Raw genomic sequence first — 21,748 nt, forward strand, 5'->3', positions numbered from 1 at the left:
ACCTGAACACAAATGAAAATGGAACTTACCAGTTTTGGGGCTACAACAAAGCAGTACTAAGATGGGAGTGTAAAGCAATATAAGCTTATTTCAACAAACAAGAAAAAAGTACAAATAAATAATCTGACATCACATCTATAAACTAGGAAAAGAAGAACAAATGAACACAACATTAGTACAAGGAGGGAAACCATACAACTCAGAACAGAAATAGAGACCGGAAAGTCTCTATTTTATAGAATAGAGACAGTATAAAAGATCATTGAAACTAAGAGCTGGTTCTTTGGGAAACTAAACAAAATTGACATCTTTAACTATATTTACTAAGGAAAACAGAGATGACTCAAAATAAATCAGAAATAAAATACATTACAATGGATACCATAAAAATATAACAGATTATAAGAGGCTACTATGACCATCAATATGCCAACAAGTTGGATAACCTAGAATAAATAGAGAAATTATTGGAATTGTACAACCTTCCCAGACTGAATCATGAAGAAACAGAAAATGTGAACAGACTGACCCCTAGTAAGGAAATTGAAACAGGAATAAGAAGCCGCCCCAAAACAAAAGTCCAAAACCAGAATTCAAATATCTATTACTCTCAAATGCTTATAGAAAATTGAAGGGAAGGAACTCATTTTTTTTTTTTTTGATGCCAGCATTACCAAAATCAGACAAGGACATCACGAAAAGAGAAACCCACAGGCCAATATTTCTGATGTACATCAACGCAAATATTCTCAACAAAGTATCCTGATTTCCTAGCTTTGGACCTTAAATTGTGACTAACTTCTTGTGATGGGAAGCTCTTTTATTAAGGAGAAAAAAAGGTCTTAGTCTTATGTTTGAGTGTGTACTGAATTATTAATTCACAGTTCCAGGTATACTCAAAACTCATAATAGCTGATCCTTTATTTCTACTTCCACACATTTCTGTGTTGTTTACATATTAGAATAGAATGGCAGCTATCTTTGTATTAAAAAGAAAATGCAGTATTTGAAGTTAATCTTTCTGTTGCAGGTAACTTCACGGTGGATATTGGGGATATTATATTTACTTTGGATGAACTACAGCAACAATATGAGGCTGTTTGTAAGTTAGCTTTTGTTGCTATAACAAATTTTATCCATAAATAAATTGCCTCTAAATTAAATCCTAATTGTAGGTTTTAATTTCATATCAGGTTTGAAAGTCTTCTCTGAACCTTTTACTGTAGCTCTTAAAAAACCCTAAATATACCTAAAGAATATAGATTACATAATTATTGCATATTTTTTCTGCTTTTATCTTTCCCTTAATATTTTGCAACATAAAATCAATTTTGAAACAAAGTAGTAACATAAAAAAGATGAATATTTAATTTGCAATTTATGGATCATTCTGACATGCTGACATTGTTTAAAAATTTTTAGTATGCTCTTTACTATCATTTGTTATTTAGTGTTTCTTCACTAAATGCATTGTTTTTGTTCTCTTCTTTTTGCACATCATGTCACTCCTTATTCATTCTTTCATTTGTCCAAATACCATTTGGTCATGATTATTTATGTACATAATATTAAGAATCATATACTTCTATAAGAACAGCTGCAATAAAGCAGCCCTTTGCTCGATCTTCCCCTCACCTTTCCCTGAGGCAAGTATTTTAAATGTTTTAACTGATTATTTGATAAGTATGTTTATATTTCCACTTGTTGATTTTTAAAATTTTAGGTAGATGTAGTAAACTCACTACTATGAAAAAATAACATTGCTCTGTTTCACTCTTCCTGTTCCCACTACATCATCCCATACCCATCCATCCTCCCAATATAATTATATGGTAATTTGAGTAATTTTTAATTCAGTACAGTAAGTCTTGTGGATAGGTTCTTGGAACTGTCACTTTAAGTGAAACAATGTATAAGCAAACCAATTTTACTAAGCAAAACTGATATAAACACAAGTTAAGTTCCTATGATATATTTCTGACTACAAAACACCACCAAATTTCTAAAGCTCTCAAACACTTCTAATATTAAATAATAATTTGTGTTTTTACAAATTACTTAATTATTAAATAATCATTTAATTCATTTAGTTTCCATCATGCTTTTTTCAGTTTTGGAGTCATGGTGACTCGAATCTATTTCAGTAGATCAAGGACCAATCCTGACAGGACACCATTGACTCACAGGGCACACTCACACCCTTGTTTGTGCTGAGCAATGCAGACATGCCTGTGAAGCTAACATGTAATTCTTTGGGATGTGGGAGGAAACCAGAATACCCTGAGAAAATCCATGACAATGTGGGAAGAATGTGCAAACTCCACACAGTGGCCCTAACTGGGAATTGATTTTTTTTATCATCAACATTATAAAGAAATGATGCTGAATGAAATGACATTATTTGAAGATGTGCTATATTTATTTATTTTATTTAATTAATTTTATTATTAATTTTTAAATTTTTTACATCATTCATTTTTTTTTATTTTTTAAAGGTTAACAAAAGGTTTATTTACAAGGGAAGGGGAATGAGGAAATGTACAACTCAGGGAGAAAAGAGGGAGATAAATTCTTTTTTTTTTTTTTTTTTAATAGAGGCATGCTTTATTTATTTGTTTGCTGGTTTGTTTGTTTGTTTTGTTTATACATGCACTGGATACAGTCAGAAGCGCGGGAGGGTGAGAGAATTCACCAGAGCCAGAGCGGGGAGCAGAGCAGGCAGAAGGACTGAAGTACACTGCTGAGGGGAGCAGCGGGCGGCAGGAGCGGTCTGCACGCCATGTGGGACCCTCCTCCGTAGCCGGGGAGGCAGCCGGGGATCGAACCGGCGCCGCAGAGGCCGCGGGCAGCTTCGCAACCCAGCGCTCAACCGCTGCGCCACCGGGGAGGCCTGATAAATTCTTAAATGTGTCCTATGTTCCGCTGACCTGGAATCCCAAATGACCCGCTGAGACCAAACCAGCCTGGCCAAGAGCATGAGCCAAGTGTGCCCAACCCCACTAGCATGGCTAGTTTTTATTTACAAACAGAGAAAATGGCTGCTTAACTCCACCCTTAGGTCCTCGCAACTTCCCTTTGGGGATCCTGGGATTTGTAGTTCCGGTGTCTTGATGGAGTGGGGGTGGCATCCACAAAGCCTGTATGGAATTAGCTCAGGACATCCTTTCCCCCTAACAATTCCCCCTTTCACTTTTTGCCACCATTTCCATGGTGTTGAAGATCAAATGTATGGATGCTAGGGTACAGTCTCAGATGAAAATTTTTCTCAGAGTTCCCATTGGAAAGTAAACCAGTCTCTCCAGGTATTGTCCATGTGGAAAGCAAAAGTCCTCCATTCCAGGAAATAGTTTATCAGTCCAAGCCAAAAAAAAAAAAAGAAGAAAAAAAAAAAACATCTGGAGGCATTAGCCAAAACAAAGCAGCAGGGCCTCCCCGGTGGCACAGTGGTTGAGCGCTGGGTTGCGAAGCTGCCCGCAACCTCTGCAGCGCCGATTCGATCCCCGGCTGCTCCCCGGCCGCTCCCCGGCCACCTGAGGAGGGTCCCACATGGCGCGCAGACCTCTCCTGCCGCCCGCTGCTCCCCTCAGCAGTGTACCTCGGTCCTTCTGCCTGTTCTGCTCCCTGCTCTGGCTCTGGTGAATTCTCTCACCCTCCTGCACTTCTGACTGTACCCAGTGCTTCTATAAATAAATAAATAAATCTTTTAAAACAAACAAACAAAAACAAAACAAAGCAGCAAAGATATCAAATCACAGGGCCTCCCCGGTGGCGCAGCGGTTGAGCGCTGGGTTGCGAAGCTGCCCGCGGCCTCTGCGGCGCCGGTTCGATCCCCGGCTGCTCCCCGGCCACCGGAGGAGGGTCCCACATGGCGCGCAGACCTCTCCTGCCGCCCGCTGCTCCCCTCAGCAGTGTACTTCGGTCCTTCTGCCTGCTGTGCTCCCTGCTCTGGCTCTGGTGAATTCTCTCACCCTCCCGCGCTTCTGACTGTACCCAGTGCATGTATAAACAAAACAAACAAACAGACCAGCAAACAAATAAATAAAGCATGCCTCTATACAAAAAAAAAAAAAAAAAAAAAAAAAGATATCAAATCACAGGAAAAATATTAAAATTGATTCAATTTATGCAAAACAGTTTCTCTCAACTTTGATCCCAATTGTTTCAACAGCATAGTAAAAGTTTGCAAGCCAAATCTACTTTTAAACTATATTACCTATTTTTGTATGAAATCACAGGGCAGAATAACTAAACAGCAATTTTAGCTGGCTTTGTTGGAATACTCCATAAAGGATCAGAGCGAACTCTTGACATCCGGTCCATGTAGGCTTCAAGAACAAAGTTGGTCTCATCAGACTCCACCTGGGCTTCCTCTTCTCGAGGGTACCAGGGCTTTTTCTTTTTCCAGGTTGTCCAGTCCTGCCCATGGAGGCAGCTTCCTCACCTCCTTTGGAGGTCTCTGGAACCTGCGGACAAAGCAACAGGTTCTCCTCTTCTTGGTTCAGCTCTTTTTCAACTTCCTGGAAGATTCCATTCAAAGCCACACAATGACACTCATAGCTAATTGTTTTAGTTTAAGCAGACAAAATCCCTATGGAAGTTATGCAAAAATAGACTCTGAGATAAGTAGTAAAAAAAAATACTACCACTATTTTCATGCTGTGTTGGTATCAAGGGCAGAGAAAATGTGAACACATTAGCTTTGCTGGAAAAAAAATACAACATTGCTGCAGATCTTGGTCACTCAAAACAAGAAAACTTTTATGAATTCAGAACAAAATGCAAAAAAGAAATTACCAGTATTAAGACATGCTGTATTTATATTAATAGGTTTATGTGACTATTACAGCTGAATCATTTATTTCTCAGAAAGAGAAAGATAATAAAAACCACATGCTCATATATTCCTCTACCATTCTAAACATATAAAATATGCTTTCAATCACTGTGTAAATGTAGTTGTGTGATAATTCCAAAAGTTCTACCATTTCTGGGTAAGTTTCTATTCATTTTCCTACTGATTATGATTATTTCATATGACTGTTAATTTTTGATGGGATGCTGCCCGTTGTGAAGTTTGTGTTGCTGCCATTGGATTTTGTAATAGTTCCACGAATAGTGTTGGAGTTTGATCTGATGCAGTGAGTTACTTGAAATATCAGCTGGATCCTTTTGAGCCTTGCTTTTTAGCTTTCTAAGCGTCATCGTGATTTTCACGCTAATTTAACTCCTCACTAAGATAGCATTCTTCAGATAAATCTACATATGCTCCATGTATTATGAGGTTTTTTTTGCCCTGACTGGTGGGATCACAAATCATTCTCAATTCTCAGCTGCAAGGATTATGCTACCTACACTTTTCTGGTAGTTCTTTCCTTGTTTTGGGGGTAGTTTCTTCTCATATATGTGCAGATCAATATTCTGCTAAAGGTTCAAATAAATCTCACTGATGATCTTCAGGGCTCAGCATTTCTCTCTTTTAGCATTGTGCTCTCACATTCTAGACTCTTTGGCCTTCTGGATTGTTTCTGTTTCCTCTAATCATTCAGACCAGCAGGTTCTGTTCAGGTTTTACTTTCCTGTGCTGTGCCATAGTAACTTTGAACAGATGTGCATGGAAGTATTTTAGTATGGTAAGCCCACATATTGCATTTAACTTAGTTAATAGTTCAATCTTTTGGCTACCGGCTCTGTTAGTTTTTTCGACTTACTATGTTTTATGTATTAAAGCAACTTATAGTTTCTTAAATAGCTTTCATGAAAACTAAACTATTATATTTTTTAAAATATTGCACATTGTACAGGTAAAGAAAATAATTGAATATGTTTCTTTTCTTCTTAGCTATCATGGCAGGGTCAACCTTGGATGAAACCACTTTAGACAAAAAGTTATCAAATCTGTTAGGAAGCCATGGAAAATATAAGAGGAGAGACACTTTTTCATCTAAATCATCTCAACTGTTATCCCAAAGATTAATTGGAAATGACCTCCAATATCATAAAATTATGGAGAAAAATGACCTTGAATTTAAAGACTCAAAAAGACCGGTGCAAACAAGAAAATACCTGGATGGGGTTGATAGCAGTGACATAAGATTCCAGGAACCACATTCAAAGGAAGGAGTAAACTTTACGAGAAGTGTGGAGAAAGCTGAAATTCATGGTTCAAAATCAAAACCACAGAACTTGAAGAGTATTAGCAGACACAAAAAGTCCCTGGATAAAAGTGATACTATTAATATCCCAAAACTTCAGGAACCATCTGAGAGAAGTCATTCCAGCCTCCCTAAACAGGGTACATTTAAGGAAAAAACTACAGTTAATGCATTGGGTCAGTATCCTATATATATATATATATAGGATATATATATATATGCAAAAATGAACAATGATGTAAAATATATATATTAAAAATAAAATAAAAAAATTATTTCATACCTCTAAGAAACAAAAATGTAAACATTTACATATACATCAAAATCTACGTCCTTGAGTTCTTGAATTATCACAGACATGATGCAAACCCGTTAGGTAGTCATACGCATTTCAGTTGTCAATACTCTGTAACCACCACTTCTGGTACTTCAGGGTAATGATTCTGGTACTGTGGCTTTGATTTTTGGACTCATTCATTCTATTATATTCAGACATAAGCAGCAGCACTGGCTGGATCTCTGGAGCAGGTTATTCCTCCAAACAAATAGTTTATAAATGCTTATAGAATTTCAGAACTCTTTTGTGTTTGAGTTATACGAGAACGGTTAAGATATAATTGTAATATGGAGAGAAAAAGCATTCTTTTTATAAGTAGATAAAAATTGCTTTTTGATTACTTATTATTATACAATTATTATTTAAGACATAAATTCTGTTGCTGAGTCATCCTTCACATTTTGTGTATTTAGAAAATGTCCTTGAAGCAGTCAGTAAATTCCAGGAAGATTACATTGCTGCAGAAGAACTTCAGTCTATCTTGCCTTCAATAGGAATTACTTTATCAGATAAAGAGTTCCAGAAAATTGTGACAAACACTGATAGAAATGGTGAGAGATTGATAATATCAATTTTTTAAAGAAAATTAGTTCTTGGCACTTAGTTCTTGGCACTAGTATGCTCTCAGTAACTGCTGAAATGAAATGAATTGACCTAATTTAGAAAGATTTATGTAGGGAAACAAATGTGAAGAAGAAATAGGATGATGATGAAGTAAAGGATCAAGTAATTTTTTCATAGTTGTATTAAAATGTGAATTTTCCTTTTAGGCAAAAATACAAAGACTGATAATCTAATTTCTTTATTTTACAGAAGATGGGATGATGAAGTTAGATGACTTTTTAAGTGCTCTCTCTAAGGAGCAAAGTCTTTCTGAACATGATGGTAGGTAGGACATGTATTTTAAAAATACCTTGAAATTAGGTTGAGGAGAATAAGGTTTAAAACTGAACTGAGTTTGCTTTTTGGATTGACTTGCTGTATGAGGGTAGTAATAGCTAAGTTGCTCATAGGGTTGTTATGTGGATCTTACAAACTGAAAAGTGCTACATAAACATACAATAATAGTCATAGACAACAAGGAGGACAAATAGGTAATTTGTCCCTTTGTTACCAGTTGCTGAGTGACTAGATTTAAAATTTTTATGAGGAAATTGTTTGAATAAAATATTGGTTTGGTTTCCTTTATTTTAGAATTATTTTTCAATAACAATTCTATTCAGGTATATTTACATACATGAAGTTCACCCTTGCATTGATTTTATTAAACTTAGAGAGTTATACAACTATTACCACAATCATCTAGCCTTTGTTTCATTTTTTATGTACAAATATACAAATAGTCAATTATTTTTCAGCAAGATTAAAATGAGAAATGAAGTCTATTAAAGGTTACTGTTTTTATTTCCTCTTATTTATCCGTATACTTAAAAAGAAAGATGAACTTTCATCTTGCCTTCAATAGGAATTACTTTATGACACAAATATCAGATTTAAAAATTTTTTTATTTCAATTTTTAATTGAAATATTGGTTTACAGTGTTGTTAATATTTTGGAAGCATAGATCTCCCCCTTCAGATACAGTCTCCATAGTGCACCCTTCATTAAAATCTACTTTACCAGGTGGAAGTAAATCTCTATGTTCTCCACCCAGTGTTCAGTATTATCTGAGCAGTAAAAATTTATCAGTTTAAATTTTATACAGGGATTACTCCCCAAATTTGTGAGGCACAGATTCCAAAGTATTATAAAAAACATTATTTCCAGGTAATAATATTTTTATTTACACAAGGGAAACAAAAATTTAACTAGGACTAAGTAATTCCTGTTTTGCTACAGAGCCTTATCCCAATTTTTCAATTTAAATTCTGTTTCTGCTACTGAGAAACAGACTGTTAAGCAATTTAAAATTGCTATAGAATTAAATGGCAAAATTATGTAACATTCTGTTTCTATGTAATTTTAGTTGTATTGTCAGTACAATTAAATTGATGCGTCCTTCAATACAGAGACTATATAGCAAAGCTAAGTGGTAATTTTTGACTCTGATTTTGTAAATTGTTGATTTTTATGTTGTCAAAGATTCTGGTAATGCCTTTAATTTCAACGTTTCTGAAGATTTTTGCCAATTTAGTGTTAGAGCTAAAATTTACTATCATTGACATTTTCCTTTTGACTTATATTTAATGCTTATCAACATACTGCTTTATTTTCAGTGGTGAAGAATGTCATTAAAGCCATCGATAAAATTAAAAATGAAAATGTTGATTTTGAGGATTTGAATACATCTCTTCAAAACCTTGGCATTTATCTTTCTAAGCCAGAATTTGAGAAAACCATGGAGTTGATTAAAGTTGATGGTAAGAGATACGTTTTCAGAAAAACTGGATACACATCTGAGAAGAGGGTCGGTTTACTGTTTTTCTTCTGAATGATGACTTTATTATTTTTATTAGAAAATATTAAAAATAAGCTAATACAGAAAAGTACAAATATACTTAAAAGTACAAAAAAAAATCAAAGCCCATTTTCCAGAAATTATCAATATTAATAGTCTTTTCAGATATTTTTTCCCTAGGGAAAAGTACAAAGAAAAATAAAGTAAGATTTGTGATTTTTTTTTTTCTGAAAAGGTAGAAGTCAGGACAAAAGGCATTAAATGAGGCAAAAAAGAACTCTTTATTTTGTCAAAGCTCACAATTCATAATAAAGGTACCAGTTTTAAGTGCCTGTGCCTGTAACAAAGCAGCAACCTTTGTAAAGGGAAAGTGTAGGAGTGAATTAGACAAATAGCGGGGTTGTAGATGAAATAAGAAAGGCTATGAGTTTATTATCAAAAAGAGAAGAAACAGCTTTTGGTGAAGATGTGGAAAAAGCAAACCCTCTTTGTTGCTGGGATGTAAAATTGATGCAGCCCTTATGGAAAACAGTGTGGGGATTCCTCTAAAAATTAACAGCTGGGTATTTACCTGAAGAATATGAGAACACTAATTTGAAGAAATATATGCACCCCCTGTTCATCACAGCATTTATTCACAATAGCCAAGAGTTCGAAACAACCTAAGTATCCATCAACAGATGATTAGATAAAGATGTGGTGTATATACACAATGGAATATTATTTAGCCATTATAAAAAATGAAATTCTGCCATTTGCAACAGTATGGATGAACCTAGAGTATACTATGCTAAGCATAAGATAGAGAAAGACCAGCACCACTTGAATATAAACACTACATGGAAGATACATGAATAAACAAGACAAAACACAAACTATGAGAACAACATACTGGTTACTGGAAGAGAACCGGGTAGAAGAGTAGGTAAATCAGGCAAAAAGAGTAAGTTATATGGTGAAGGATGGAAGCTAGACTTTTGGTGACAAACATAATGTAGTATATACAGATAGTGGTTTATAATGCTATACACCTGAAACTGATGACATAAAACAATGTTACTGCAGTAATTTTAAAAAATGATTGTAAGTTGATAATATTTCCAGTTATGGAGGGTACACATGTTACTTTTTAATTTTTCATAATAAAAAGCTCATTATAAGGTGCTTTTTAATTTTTTCATAATAAAATATAAAAAACAAATAAGCACAAATCAAAGTTGTGTTAAGACCTGTGTGGCGAATATAAGACTTTTGTTAAAATACACATAAATAGGGCCTCCGCAGTGGCGCAGTGGCGCAGTGGCGCAGTGGCGCAGTGGCGCAGTGGCGCAGTGGCGCAGTGGCGCAGTGGCGCAGTGGCGCAGTGGCGCAGTGGCGCAGTGGCGCAGTGGCGCAGTGGCGCAGTGGCGCAGTGGCGCAGTGGCGCAGTGGCGCAGCGGTTGAGCGCTGGGTTGCGAAGCAGCCCGCAGCCTAGGCAGCGCCAGCGCCGGTTCGATCCCCTGCTGCTCCCTGGCCACCCGAGGAGGGTCCCACATGGCGCGCAGAGCTCTCCTGCCTCCCGCTGCTCACCTCAGCAGTGTGCTTTGGTCCTTCTGCCTGCTCTGCTCCCCACACTGGCTCTGGTGAATTCTCTCACCCTCCCGTGCTTCTGACTGTACCCAGTGCTTGTATAAATAAATACATAAATCTTTAAAAAAAAATACACATAAACAACAGGAGCATATTGGTGTGATGCTACCACCTGATGTAGGAGAAACCAGGAGTCAAAAGAACTTGCTCCTAATCTTTGATCTTGTCTTTCCTTTTGGGACCTTGGAAAAACAATTATGATAGCATGTTTAAGTAGATTTTAAAAAAAACAAACATGTAAAATAATTCTAATTCTTCATTCTCATATCTTAGCTGTTGCAAGGTCAAGGCAAGATAATGTAAGTTAAAAGTTTAAAATGTTGGATGCTTCTGAAAAGAAGAATTTTAATTGATTTTCTTTGTGGTTTTCAGTTTTCACTTTTTGCCTGTAAGTTGAATTGCTTTTTCCTTCTTATGCTCATGTTTTTAGTGGTTAGTATTAGATGATATATAATTTGATTTGCATGATTCAGTATTTGTCATGATTTAATATTTGAAGGTCCTGAAGAAAATATGTTCTTTTCCCTTTAGAAATGAACAAAGTGAATTTTAAAGAATTTGTTGGTACTGTGATGAACAACATAGAGCACGTCCCTGAAAAATTATGTATGTATGCAGAAGTATCATATGTTGCACTTTTGTGGACCAAACGGTTTGAAAAGTTTTAGAAGAGTATAATATACTGAAAGAGCTAGTCATCAGAAAAGTAAAATGCCTGACTTACTGCTATTAAGTTTGACCTTAATCTTCTCTGTTGCTGATCCCTAAATCTAGAACAACATTCTTGTGCAAGTGAATTGAAAGTTACCATACTCTTGACCTTGTTATCTTCACTTACTGTAGTGAGGATACTATAGAGAAATAGAGCCATGTATATGAAATTCCTTGGAGGGAAGATTTAAAATGTCTTCTCACTTTGGGAAAGTGATGCCATTTAGTGACTACAGCTAAGTACCAATATGTAGAATTTCTGGTTGCAGCCGTTCTATTCAGTAACATTTACTGAGCCAGTATTATGTACCCGGCTTTTTGTTAAACTGTGAGTATGCTAGGATGAAAAAGATAGCTGTTGCCGCTAAGAATCTCATTGTTAAGAAATGTAAGATTATATATGTATATTTTAAATGAAGATAGTTTATTTTTTTTTTATTTATTTTTTTTTAAGATTTATTTATTTATTTATGCAAGCACTGAGTACAGTCAGAAGCGCGGGAGGGTGACAGAATTCACCAGAGCCAGAGCAGGGAGCAGAGCAGGCAGAAGGACCGAAGTACACTGCTGAGGGGAGCAGCGGGCGGCAGGAGAGGTCTGCGCGCCATGTGGGACCCTCCTCCGGTGGCCTGGGAGCAGCCGGGGATGGAACCGGCGCTGCAGAGGCTGCGGGCAGCTTCGCAACCCAGCGCTCAACCGCTGCGCCACCGGGGAGGCCCTAAATGAAGATAGTTTAAAAGTCAGGGCTACCTCTAAATAATATATAGTGTTGTAAACTATCGTTACCTCAATAAAAATAAAAGTGCTAAAATTGGCACTGTATTATATTGTGCTTACATATTACAGAATAGCACATTTTAAATAACAGCTTTTTTTTTTACCTTGTAAATAGATTTTATTTGTCTTCTATACAAGGGAACATAATAGATTAAAAGATTATTTGCTTTGTCAGTCGCTTCATTTTTCTTAGGAATTTCAGTTTCATGGAAATAAGTTTTATCAGCACAGAGTTGTATTATCTTACTCATATCTGAAGTTATAGTCTCCTAATTTCCCTCACACCTGCCTAGCTCTTCCTTAACAAAAATTGAGATATAATTGACATATGACATCATGTTAGTGTAGATTTGATGCACCTGTATGTTGCAACATGATTATCACCATAATGTTAACTAACATCTCCACCCCATCACACACTTATTATACCTTTTTTTTTTTTTGTGGTAAGAATATTTAAGATTAGTCTTTAGGCAACTTTCAGGCATATAATCCAGTACAGTTAACTATAATCACATTGCTGTGCATTATATCCCCAGAATTTATTTGTCTTCTAATTGCAAATTGGTGCCCTTTGACCAGTATCTTCCTAATTTCCCCACCTACTCAGACCCAATAACCACTATTTTACTGTTTCTGTGAATTTGACTTCTTAAGATTCTGCAATTAAGTGAGCTTATGTAACATCTGTTTTTCTCTGTTTTATCTCACTTAGCATAGTGCCCTGAAGGTCCATTCATGTGTCCCAAATGATAGGATTTCCTTGTTTCTCATAACTGAGTAATATTTCATTGTATATTTATGACTTTTGGGTCTCCTTTGCTATCTGCTTCTTTTCTGCTGCCTCTTAAGTATTAGTATGATTCCAGACTCTGTTCAGGCTCTTCCTGAGTGATCTTCCTGCTTTAATATCTAGAGCCTTTCAGTTCCCTATTTATAGCAAACATGATTCTTGTCCATAAACATGATTCTTGTTCTTCAGTAAACTTATTCTCTCCCTAATCTTTCTTCTCTGTTAGTGACACCACTATCCACCCAGCTGCTCAGGTCTCAAACTTGGGAGTTCTTCACAGCTCTAACCTCCTTAGCCTTTCATTCAGTTCCTCTGTAGTTACAGATATGAATTAGATACCATGCATGCTACAACTCTGTGCTGGTAAGCTTGATCTCCGTGAAATTGAAATTCCTCAGAAAAATGAAGTGACTGACAACACAAATAATCTTTTAATCTATTATGTTCCCTTGTATAGAAGACAAATAAAATTTTGAGCTACATTCTCAAAATACATCCAGTATTTGTCCGCTTCTCATTATCTTTCTCACCATCACTTGTTAAAGCCACTGTCATATTATTCTCAGAATTATTTAGTTTCTAGCTGCCCAATCTTCCAGTCAGTCCATTTTCTATATAACAACAGAGTGATCTTTTACTCATTTTTTTTTTTAAAGATTTATTTATTTATTTATACAAGCACTGGGTACAGTCAGAAGAGCAGGAGGGTGAGAGAATTCACCAGAGCCAGAGCAGGGAACAGAACAGGCAGACTGACGAAATACACTGCTGAGGGGAGCAGCGGGCGGCAGGAGAGGTCTATGCGCCATGTGGGACCCTCGCCGGCAGCCAGGGATCGAACTGGCGCTGTAGAGGCTGCGGGCAGCTTTGCAGCCCAGCTCTCAACCGCTACACCACCAGGGGAGGCCCTCTTTTACTCATTTATAATAAGAGATTTTCACTCCCCTCTTAAACACCTGAGAAAGGTTTTCTATTGGAATTTTAATAAATACAAAAATTTTTTCCCATGGGCTGCAGTGTGGTAGATTGAAGAGGAGGTAGGATCCAGGGAAAATTTGGGGAGGGGAAGAGATATAGAACAAATCTATTTAATTCTTGGTTTTATCAATTGGATAGAGCTTTGTGAATTCAGACTTTTGTAAATTTATATTTCAATGAAAATTATTCTTTATGATGATTATTCAGGGCTGAGGACTCAATAAGTTCTTGAGATATTTCAGAATCTTCAAAGATACACTAATTGTGTGTTAAATATTCTGTTGTATTTTAATATTTGAAAATTGGCAGTTAATTTATGTTGTATTTGTTTTTTCTTAACCATAAAACTTTAATTCCTGATTATTACACTGTATTAATTTCTTGGACAAACATATTGAAAACTTGTGTTTTATCTATCTTTTAGTATTGTCTGATACTGTTGAAAACCTCCGCAATCTCAGCCAAGAGACTATCAGTGCTCCTGATCTATGGAACAGTCTGTCTAGTTTGAATAGAAATTTAAAAAAAGATGAGTTCCTAGCTGCACTGAAATTATCAACAATTGATGGTATGTATTCCAAATCCTAAAATTGAAAGATACACAAGAATGCGGTTTTATTTTTTATTAGCCTGTATTTGTCCTTGTATCTTGCATTTGATATATGCACACTGATATATACACTTAGGAACTATAAATAAAGCTCAAATTATTTGGCTGTCCTATAGAAACATATTAGTATCTAACTCATTATTACTCTAAATTGATCAGTTATGCATTGACTACCTTGAAGTTGGTAACATGTTACTGGAAAATGGCATAGCCTAGTGAACACAGCATTATTAGGAAATGCTGAGCTCTATTCCAGTTTTATGGTAATACTACTTGGGATATCCATACTGTTTTGTTGAAAAAGGCTTTTATTTAATTTGCTAGAAAAACACATTTCCTTTGGGCTGCTACCTCTACTTAGCAAGTAAAGAAAGATCCAAGCAAAATGAAAGTTTACAGGGCCTCCCTGGTGGCGCAGTGGTTGAGCACTGGCTTGCGAAGCTGCCCGCAGCCTCTGCAGTGCCGGTTCGATCCCCGGCTGCTCCCAGGCCACAGGGTGAGGGTCCCACATGGCGCGCAGACCTCTCCTGCCGCCCGCTGCTCCCCTCAGCAGTGTACTTCAGTCCTTCTGCCTGCTCTGCTCCCCGCTCTGGCTCTGGTGAATTCTCTCACCCTCCCGCGCTTCTGACTGTACCCAGTGCATGTATAAATAAATAAATAAATCTTTAAAAAAAAAATGAAAGTTTACAATAATTCTATAAAACCGATAATGTAGACTACAAAGTTTAAAATAAGACTCCATCATATACTGACAATATTCTTCATGCAGGGGAGAGTACAGGACTTTGCCACTCCCTGTTATTCTTAATACCTTGACATTACAAATGTACTTTTGTACTTTAATGTGTATGCACAAGTATTCTAGCACACAAGCATGCTGTCTGGGGCCTTTGTTCAAAAACTGTCTTTCTCTATGAACATTACTTATCTCTTTTTAATCGCCTATTTAATTGAGACTGGTAATTTTGGACTTCAAGTGTTTGATAGTTTTGTTTGTTGGGATATTTGAGGTGAGAGGTTGATGAGTACTTAACAAGTACTTTTCCCTTCTCTTTTCCATTGTGGATGGTAATAGTTGGAGAATCACTTGGTGTTGGAAGGTCTTTTAGGTTATCTGGTAGAGTATTTTTATTTGCTAACATTTGAAAGGTTCACTGACTGAGGTTTGTAACTTAATTTCATCTGTAAGAATATGGTGAGTATGCATAGTTTCTCTTGATTGATGGAAATTGAAAATTTAACCTGATTTAAGATTTTTAAATAATCTTGTTTATGTTTGTTTTTGTTTTCCTCAAATTTATGAGGGAATAATTGGCAAATGTAATTATATATTTTTAAAGTGTATGATGTGAAGATTTTATATATACACATGTTTTTGTTTTTTATTATTTTTTATTAGATTTTAAAATAATCTTAAGATTTATTCATTGCATTAAATTAATCTCTGGTTACTCAACAATATGAAAAGGAAATATAATTATTACGAGTACATTGAATGACTTACATTTTAATAGATTGCCTCTGTGGATCTTGACTTGCTTAGTGAAGCTGATCTATCAAAAATATTTTTCTTGCCAAAGGTGACAAAGTACAAACTGATGAATTTGCAAAAGTGGTAAAAAACATGTGTGATGCCTCCAGGTTAGAAGGTAAGTAGTGGATTATTTGTGACTATTAAGTGTACTTCTTTTTGAATGGATGCTTTCAATTTTTTTAAAGTGCTTCTGGTTCTGCTAGTTTTGGGACAACATGTTGGCACTGATCTACTTATAAGGCAGACAAAACTTGTTTTTGATGAATAGTTGGCGGCTTCCATAATAAAAGAAAAGAAGTATTTTTTCTGGAAAAGAATGTTTAAATTTTTTAATCCCTTTTTTGTTTCTGGGGCTTTATGAAAAGTTAACTGCTGGCTTTAAAATTTTTTCCAGATATGAATATTCTCTATTTAAAGTTAACACTTAAAACGCCATCCCCTACAATGGCTTCTAAATTATAGAATTTCTCATGAATCTTCTGCTACTTCCTTAGTAGACATTCTTCATGTTCCTTTCTTTAAAGTAGACATTCTCCTAAAGTTTTTGTTAAATACAGTGACCCTGGGCATTTTGGCAGCACAGGTTTCTTATTATAATTTTTGTTTAAAAGTTAAAAACATAAAACTAAAACCAATGAAGACAGTTTATTTGAATAGTCATTTAAAATGGCCATTTGTGGCCTCCCCGATGGTGCAGCAGTTGAGCGCTGGGTTGCGAAGCTGCCCACAACCTCTGCAGCGCCGGTTTGATCCCCAGCTGCACCCCGGCCACCGAAGGAGGGTCCCGCATGGCGCTCAGACCTCTCCTGCCGCCTGCTGCTCCCCTCAGCAGTGTACTTTGGTCCTTCTGCCTGCTCTCCTCCCGGCTCTGGCTCTGGTGAATTCTCTCACCCTCCTGCGCTTCTGACTGTACCCAGTGCTTCAATCAATCAATCAATCAATATTTTTAAAAATAAATTAATAAATAAATAAAATGGCCATTTGTGGGGCCTCCCTGGTGGCGCAAGGGGTTAAGACGCAGCCTATGAAGCTAGCCACAGTCACTGCAGCATGAATTCAATCCCCTGCCAGGGAGGTGACACACATGGTGCAGCAGACCTCTCCCAACTTGCCCGCTGCTCCCCTCAGCAGTCAGTCTGCCTGTTCTGCTCCCCACTCTGTCTCTGGTGAATTTTCTCACCCCCACCTCTGGCCTGTACCCCAGTTTTGTATGCATAAATAAATAAATCTTTAAAAAATAAAAATAAAAAAAATGGCCATTTGTTCAGTGAGCACTCTCAGGAGAAGAATAACAACACATATAAATGTTTAGGAAACACAAATGTAGAGTCATTCCTATGTGCAAAGAAGTAGACAAATACTTTTCAGTCTGCCCTGGAATATGATATTCCTACCATTAGAGTTTTCTCTTGGTTAAGCAAAGTGTTTAACAATTCCCTGTTAATATATAAATATGTTACCTGGGTCACATAACATAATTATCATCAACACAGCACCATAGTTAGATTAGTAATGTTATAAGACTCAATACATAGAGTTAGAAAAGAGCATGGGCCCTGAAGGATGATAGATGTAGCATGTGGTGTTTTTTTTTTTTTTTTTTTTAATACATGCACTGGGTACAGTCAGAAGCACGGGAGGGTGAGAGAATTCACCAGAGCCAGAGCAGGGAGCAGAGCAGGCAGAAGGACCGAAGTACACTGCTGAGGGGAGCAGCGGGCGGCAGGAGAGGTCTGCGCACCATGTGGGACCCTCCTCCGGTGGCTGGGGAGCAGCCGGGGATTGAACCGGCGCGGCAGAGGCTGCGGGCAGCTTCGCAACCCAGCGCTCAACCGCTGCACCACCGGGGAAGCCCTAGCATGTGGTTTTTGACTTGCAAGCGGGGTAATCTCTCTAGGCCATTCTGGTCTCCTCATCTTTGAAAATAAGAAAGCTAAGAACATCATGTTTCTCACAGAGTTCTCGGGATCAACTGCAAAAACACATGTAAAGTTTGTAACCTTGTTATCAGGCACATATGATGTGCTAAGTAAATGTAGTTAATGTGGAAATCAGACAGCAGAGCTCAAAAAAACCGGTATTTTGGACAGGTAAGTTTTCATGAGGAGGAAGGAAAAAAATTAAACTTTTGCAAAAAGAGAACAGATGTTAAGTTAGGTATAGGAATTTGAAGGATGGTCACAGTGATTTGGGGGGGGTGGCATTGAAATCTTAACAACTAGGGCAGTGTAAGGCTAATAACCACAGGGAAGAGTTCAGAAGGACCACTTGCGATGTAAAGAGTTAACATAGCAAGCCTGAGCCTGCTGTCTTTAGAAAATTCTGCCTGTAAGGGTGGCTATCATATGGGAACTTGATTTTCAGAATGTTCCCTCCATTACTAACTGATAAGACTAGTTCACTGTTCTAGACTATTTGTTGGAAAATTTGGAGGGATTTAGAAAATAGGCATAGTTTGAATTGAGTTATATGTTTTTCTTAAATAGATACACGTATAGCTTTAAGGAATTATGGTCAGTGTCTGATCTTGTGATTTAACATTTGAGAGGTTGGACAAGCAGTTCTAGGTAATGATGAAAATGAAGATAATTGTCCCTGGTATAAATGACTTTAGAAAGGAAGTGGAGGCTTTTGGCCTTGAGGTCAAAGGTGCTTTGAGGCTAGATTTATCTTTATTGTTGCTGAATGGTAATGAAATAGGGTTTAGAGAGGATTACGATCTAAGTGCCCAGATCCTCAGAGAATGTGAAAGAGTGATCAGAAAGTAACAGATGATGGTGTTGGGAGGGTGCCATCGTTGAATCCTAGGACTGAGCCTCAAAGGATGGACTAGGTTTTGACTGAAGACATCACTAAAGCACCCGACTATAGCAGCAGAAAGCTAGGAGACTGTTACTCTGTTTCCTCGTCCTAGGGTGTAGGGAGCTTGGGAGGAGCTTGGGAGGAGATGGTTGTAAGGAAACAGTATTTTAAAGGAAACCAAATTTTAGTTAAAACAAAGAAGCAAAACTTGACACAGGTCTTTAGGTGCTGGCAAAGCGCAAGGTGCCATCTACAGTTGCCTCCCAACGACTAAAAGGGAAATGAGAAAAGAGCTACGGCTCTAAGAAGCTATGCTTACTGTTTGCAGCTAGTTCATGTTGGTAATAATAGCAATAATTGTTTTACTTCTATATGACGTTTGTTAAACCCATAGTATATGTGTAATATTATTCTTTTTTTTCTATATTATATTTAATCTCCACATCAATGTTGTGAGGTAGATTTCATTATCATCTCATATTAGATGTAAGACTATTGGATTTTATAGAGGGATTAAGTAGTAATAGCTTGCTGCAGGTCACAGATCTTGGAGGCAAGATTTGAATACAGGTCTATCAGACTTGATCCTGCCTCCTCTGAACAGACTGGGAATAAAGCAATATTCCAGATACTGGGTTATATTTCAGTTTTGGTAGAATTGAGAAGGACAGGGAATGAGTCCTTGTGATACCTCTGTTTTATATTTTATATTTCTCTTGATTCTAAAATTCACCTCAGTGAGGATGAGTAAATTTTTTCTACCATTAGTGCTTAACGGAAAAATAAGTACTTGGTACAATTGCAGTGAAAATTTCAGCTATATAAATTTTTTTTGTTGTTGTGCCAATTTCACATTAGCATTCATGAAACATGATAGACTAAGAACCCTTTGCATATTGTGCTGCTGGGCATAGAATCTCCTGAGGGCTGGGTTCTTTGCTGAGGTTTCTTATTCCTCCATGCAGGTTATGATAATAAACTATGAGCTGCCACTAACAGATGTCTTTAGTAATGGCTACTGTTGTTTTTTAAATCAGAGGTTAGTTCAATTACCAAATAACATTTTTTTTCTATTTCTAGAATTAAAGGAGGTTGTCTCAGCTCTTGATTTGCTTGAAGGTGACATGATAGCTGGGAGGAACTTGGAAAATTTTCTAAGAAATATTGGGATTAAGTCACCTTCAGAAGAGGCAGAGAAAATTCTTCAATCAGATTTTGTTTCTGGTAAACATTTAAATATTACTCTCTGGGTTATTTGTTTGCTTTTGCTTTGTTTTGTTTTTAGTAGGTAAATGTGCAAGGTCTTTATTCAAGCAAATGGGATTCCTTTGTGGAGCAAATATCTATAGGTATTTGCTTATGTTGTTGTAAACATAATCTTCCATATAAGTCTTTAAATTTTTCTTAGGCAGTTATGACGATACATTCAGCAAGCAGGTTGAAATTTTGAGGGGGTCGGGTTGTTGGAATCTCTTTCCTCAGATATATTTTGATTCAAGAACTGAGGTATAGTTTGGGAATTCAGGTCCTGTGAATAGAAACTCTAACTTTGCTGCTTTAGCAGAGTGAAGTTATTGGTCTTTATACATATCTTAGTGTATTGGTTCCCTTACAGATAGAATCAGAACTGGTATATAATCTTGTAGGGTTATTGTATAATGGATAAAAATGAGCTAAAGGAGACTTATAAATAAAGTGTTCAAGAAATATTTAAAAGTTGTATGCTATGGATGGCGATGAAAGGGATCATGCTCAGCGAAATAAGCCAGAAAGAAAAAGAAAAATACCGGATGGTCTCACTCATACCAGGAATCTAGAAAACTTAAATAAAGGACCAGGAAAATGAATAACTATAAGAAAGTGAAAATCAAAATCAACAAAAAACTATGAACCAGAGACACTCTATGGGGGGTGGGGAGCGGGGAGGGGAGGGATTGGGGTCAAAATAAGGGGGTTGCAATTGAATGGGGAATATAAAAATAAAATTTATTTAAAAAAATAAAAGTTGTATGCTGATTTTGATTTTGATACTAGCTTTTAAATATTACCTTGTTCAGGAATTCTTGTCTGTCAACTTTCTCTTTTTCTTCCAGAAGATGGCATGATTAATGTTAAAGACTGTGTAAAGGCTTTGACGGACACCCAGACATTTTCCAATTTTATTGGTAAGAGTTTATGGTAAAACTGTTGAAAGTCCACAATGCAGGATTTGTTCAAATGTTATCTAGTCAAACCCTAACTTTGGTGTTTGAATCTTCTTTGCCATCTGTCCCAAGTGTTTGTTTCATCTGTATTTCAATACTCCCAGTTATGGTGAGCTTTACTGTATTGCTTATTTTTTTCTTTTAAGCATTGTGCGTTTGTGATTAAAAAGATTGGGAAAAATCACAAGGTTGAGCTCTTTTCCTATTATTAAAATGCCTTTATTATTTACTAATGATAATTTTTGTAAAAAATTTATTGCCCAGAAATATAAGAAATACAAAGCACATCTCTCTCTCTGTATATACCCCCTTAGTGTTTGATAAATATACTTTTAAGCTTTTAAACAATTATGTCTCTGAATATATATTTAGTCTGAAATTCTTTAAAAATAAGACTGCTATGTCCATAATATCCTACAATTGCCTTAAAAATTTGGCTAATTGCTTTGCTCCCCGCTCTGGCTCTGGTGAATTCTTTCACCCTCCCGCACTTCTGACTGTACCCAGTGCATGTATAAACAAAAAACAATCAAATAAATAAATAAATAAATAAAACATGCCTCTATAAAAAAAAATTTGGCTATTGTTTCCATTCCATTATATCATATAAGCTACCTCATTTTTTTTTTTTAAATTTTTTTTTTTTCTAGAGGCATGTCTTATTTATTTATTTATTTATATTATTTGTTTGTTTGTTTGTTTGGTTTATACATGCACTGGGTACAGTCAGAAGCGCGGGAGGGTGAGAGAATTCACCAGAGCCAGAGCAGGGAGCAGAGCAGGCAGAAGGACCGAAGTACACTGCTGAGGGGAGCAGCGGGC

At 36.6% G+C, this 21,748-nt stretch overlaps 1 protein-coding gene across 1 annotated transcript in view; it reads left to right on the top strand.

Annotated features, from left to right (window-relative positions):
- Positions 1 to 21,748, top strand: part of EFCAB13 (EF-hand calcium binding domain 13) — a gene marked incomplete at both ends in the record, with an annotated part of 54,123 nt that overhangs the window by 22,363 nt on the left and 10,012 nt on the right. The window contains 9 exons of the mRNA XM_084238027.1: positions 1,031 to 1,102; positions 5,840 to 6,292; positions 6,903 to 7,040; positions 7,303 to 7,374; positions 8,707 to 8,850; positions 14,201 to 14,344; positions 15,967 to 16,035; positions 19,803 to 19,946; positions 20,816 to 20,887. Coding sequence (XP_084094153.1) covers positions 1,031 to 1,102; positions 5,840 to 6,292; positions 6,903 to 7,040; positions 7,303 to 7,374; positions 8,707 to 8,850; positions 14,201 to 14,344; positions 15,967 to 16,035; positions 19,803 to 19,946; positions 20,816 to 20,887 — 1,308 coding nt within the window. The remainder of the gene's footprint in view (positions 1 to 1,030; positions 1,103 to 5,839; positions 6,293 to 6,902; positions 7,041 to 7,302; positions 7,375 to 8,706; positions 8,851 to 14,200; positions 14,345 to 15,966; positions 16,036 to 19,802; positions 19,947 to 20,815; positions 20,888 to 21,748) is intronic.

This window comes from Talpa europaea (genome assembly GCF_964194135.1).
Source record: "Talpa europaea genome assembly, chromosome: 7".
NCBI classification, from domain to species: domain Eukaryota; kingdom Metazoa; phylum Chordata; class Mammalia; order Eulipotyphla; family Talpidae; genus Talpa; species Talpa europaea.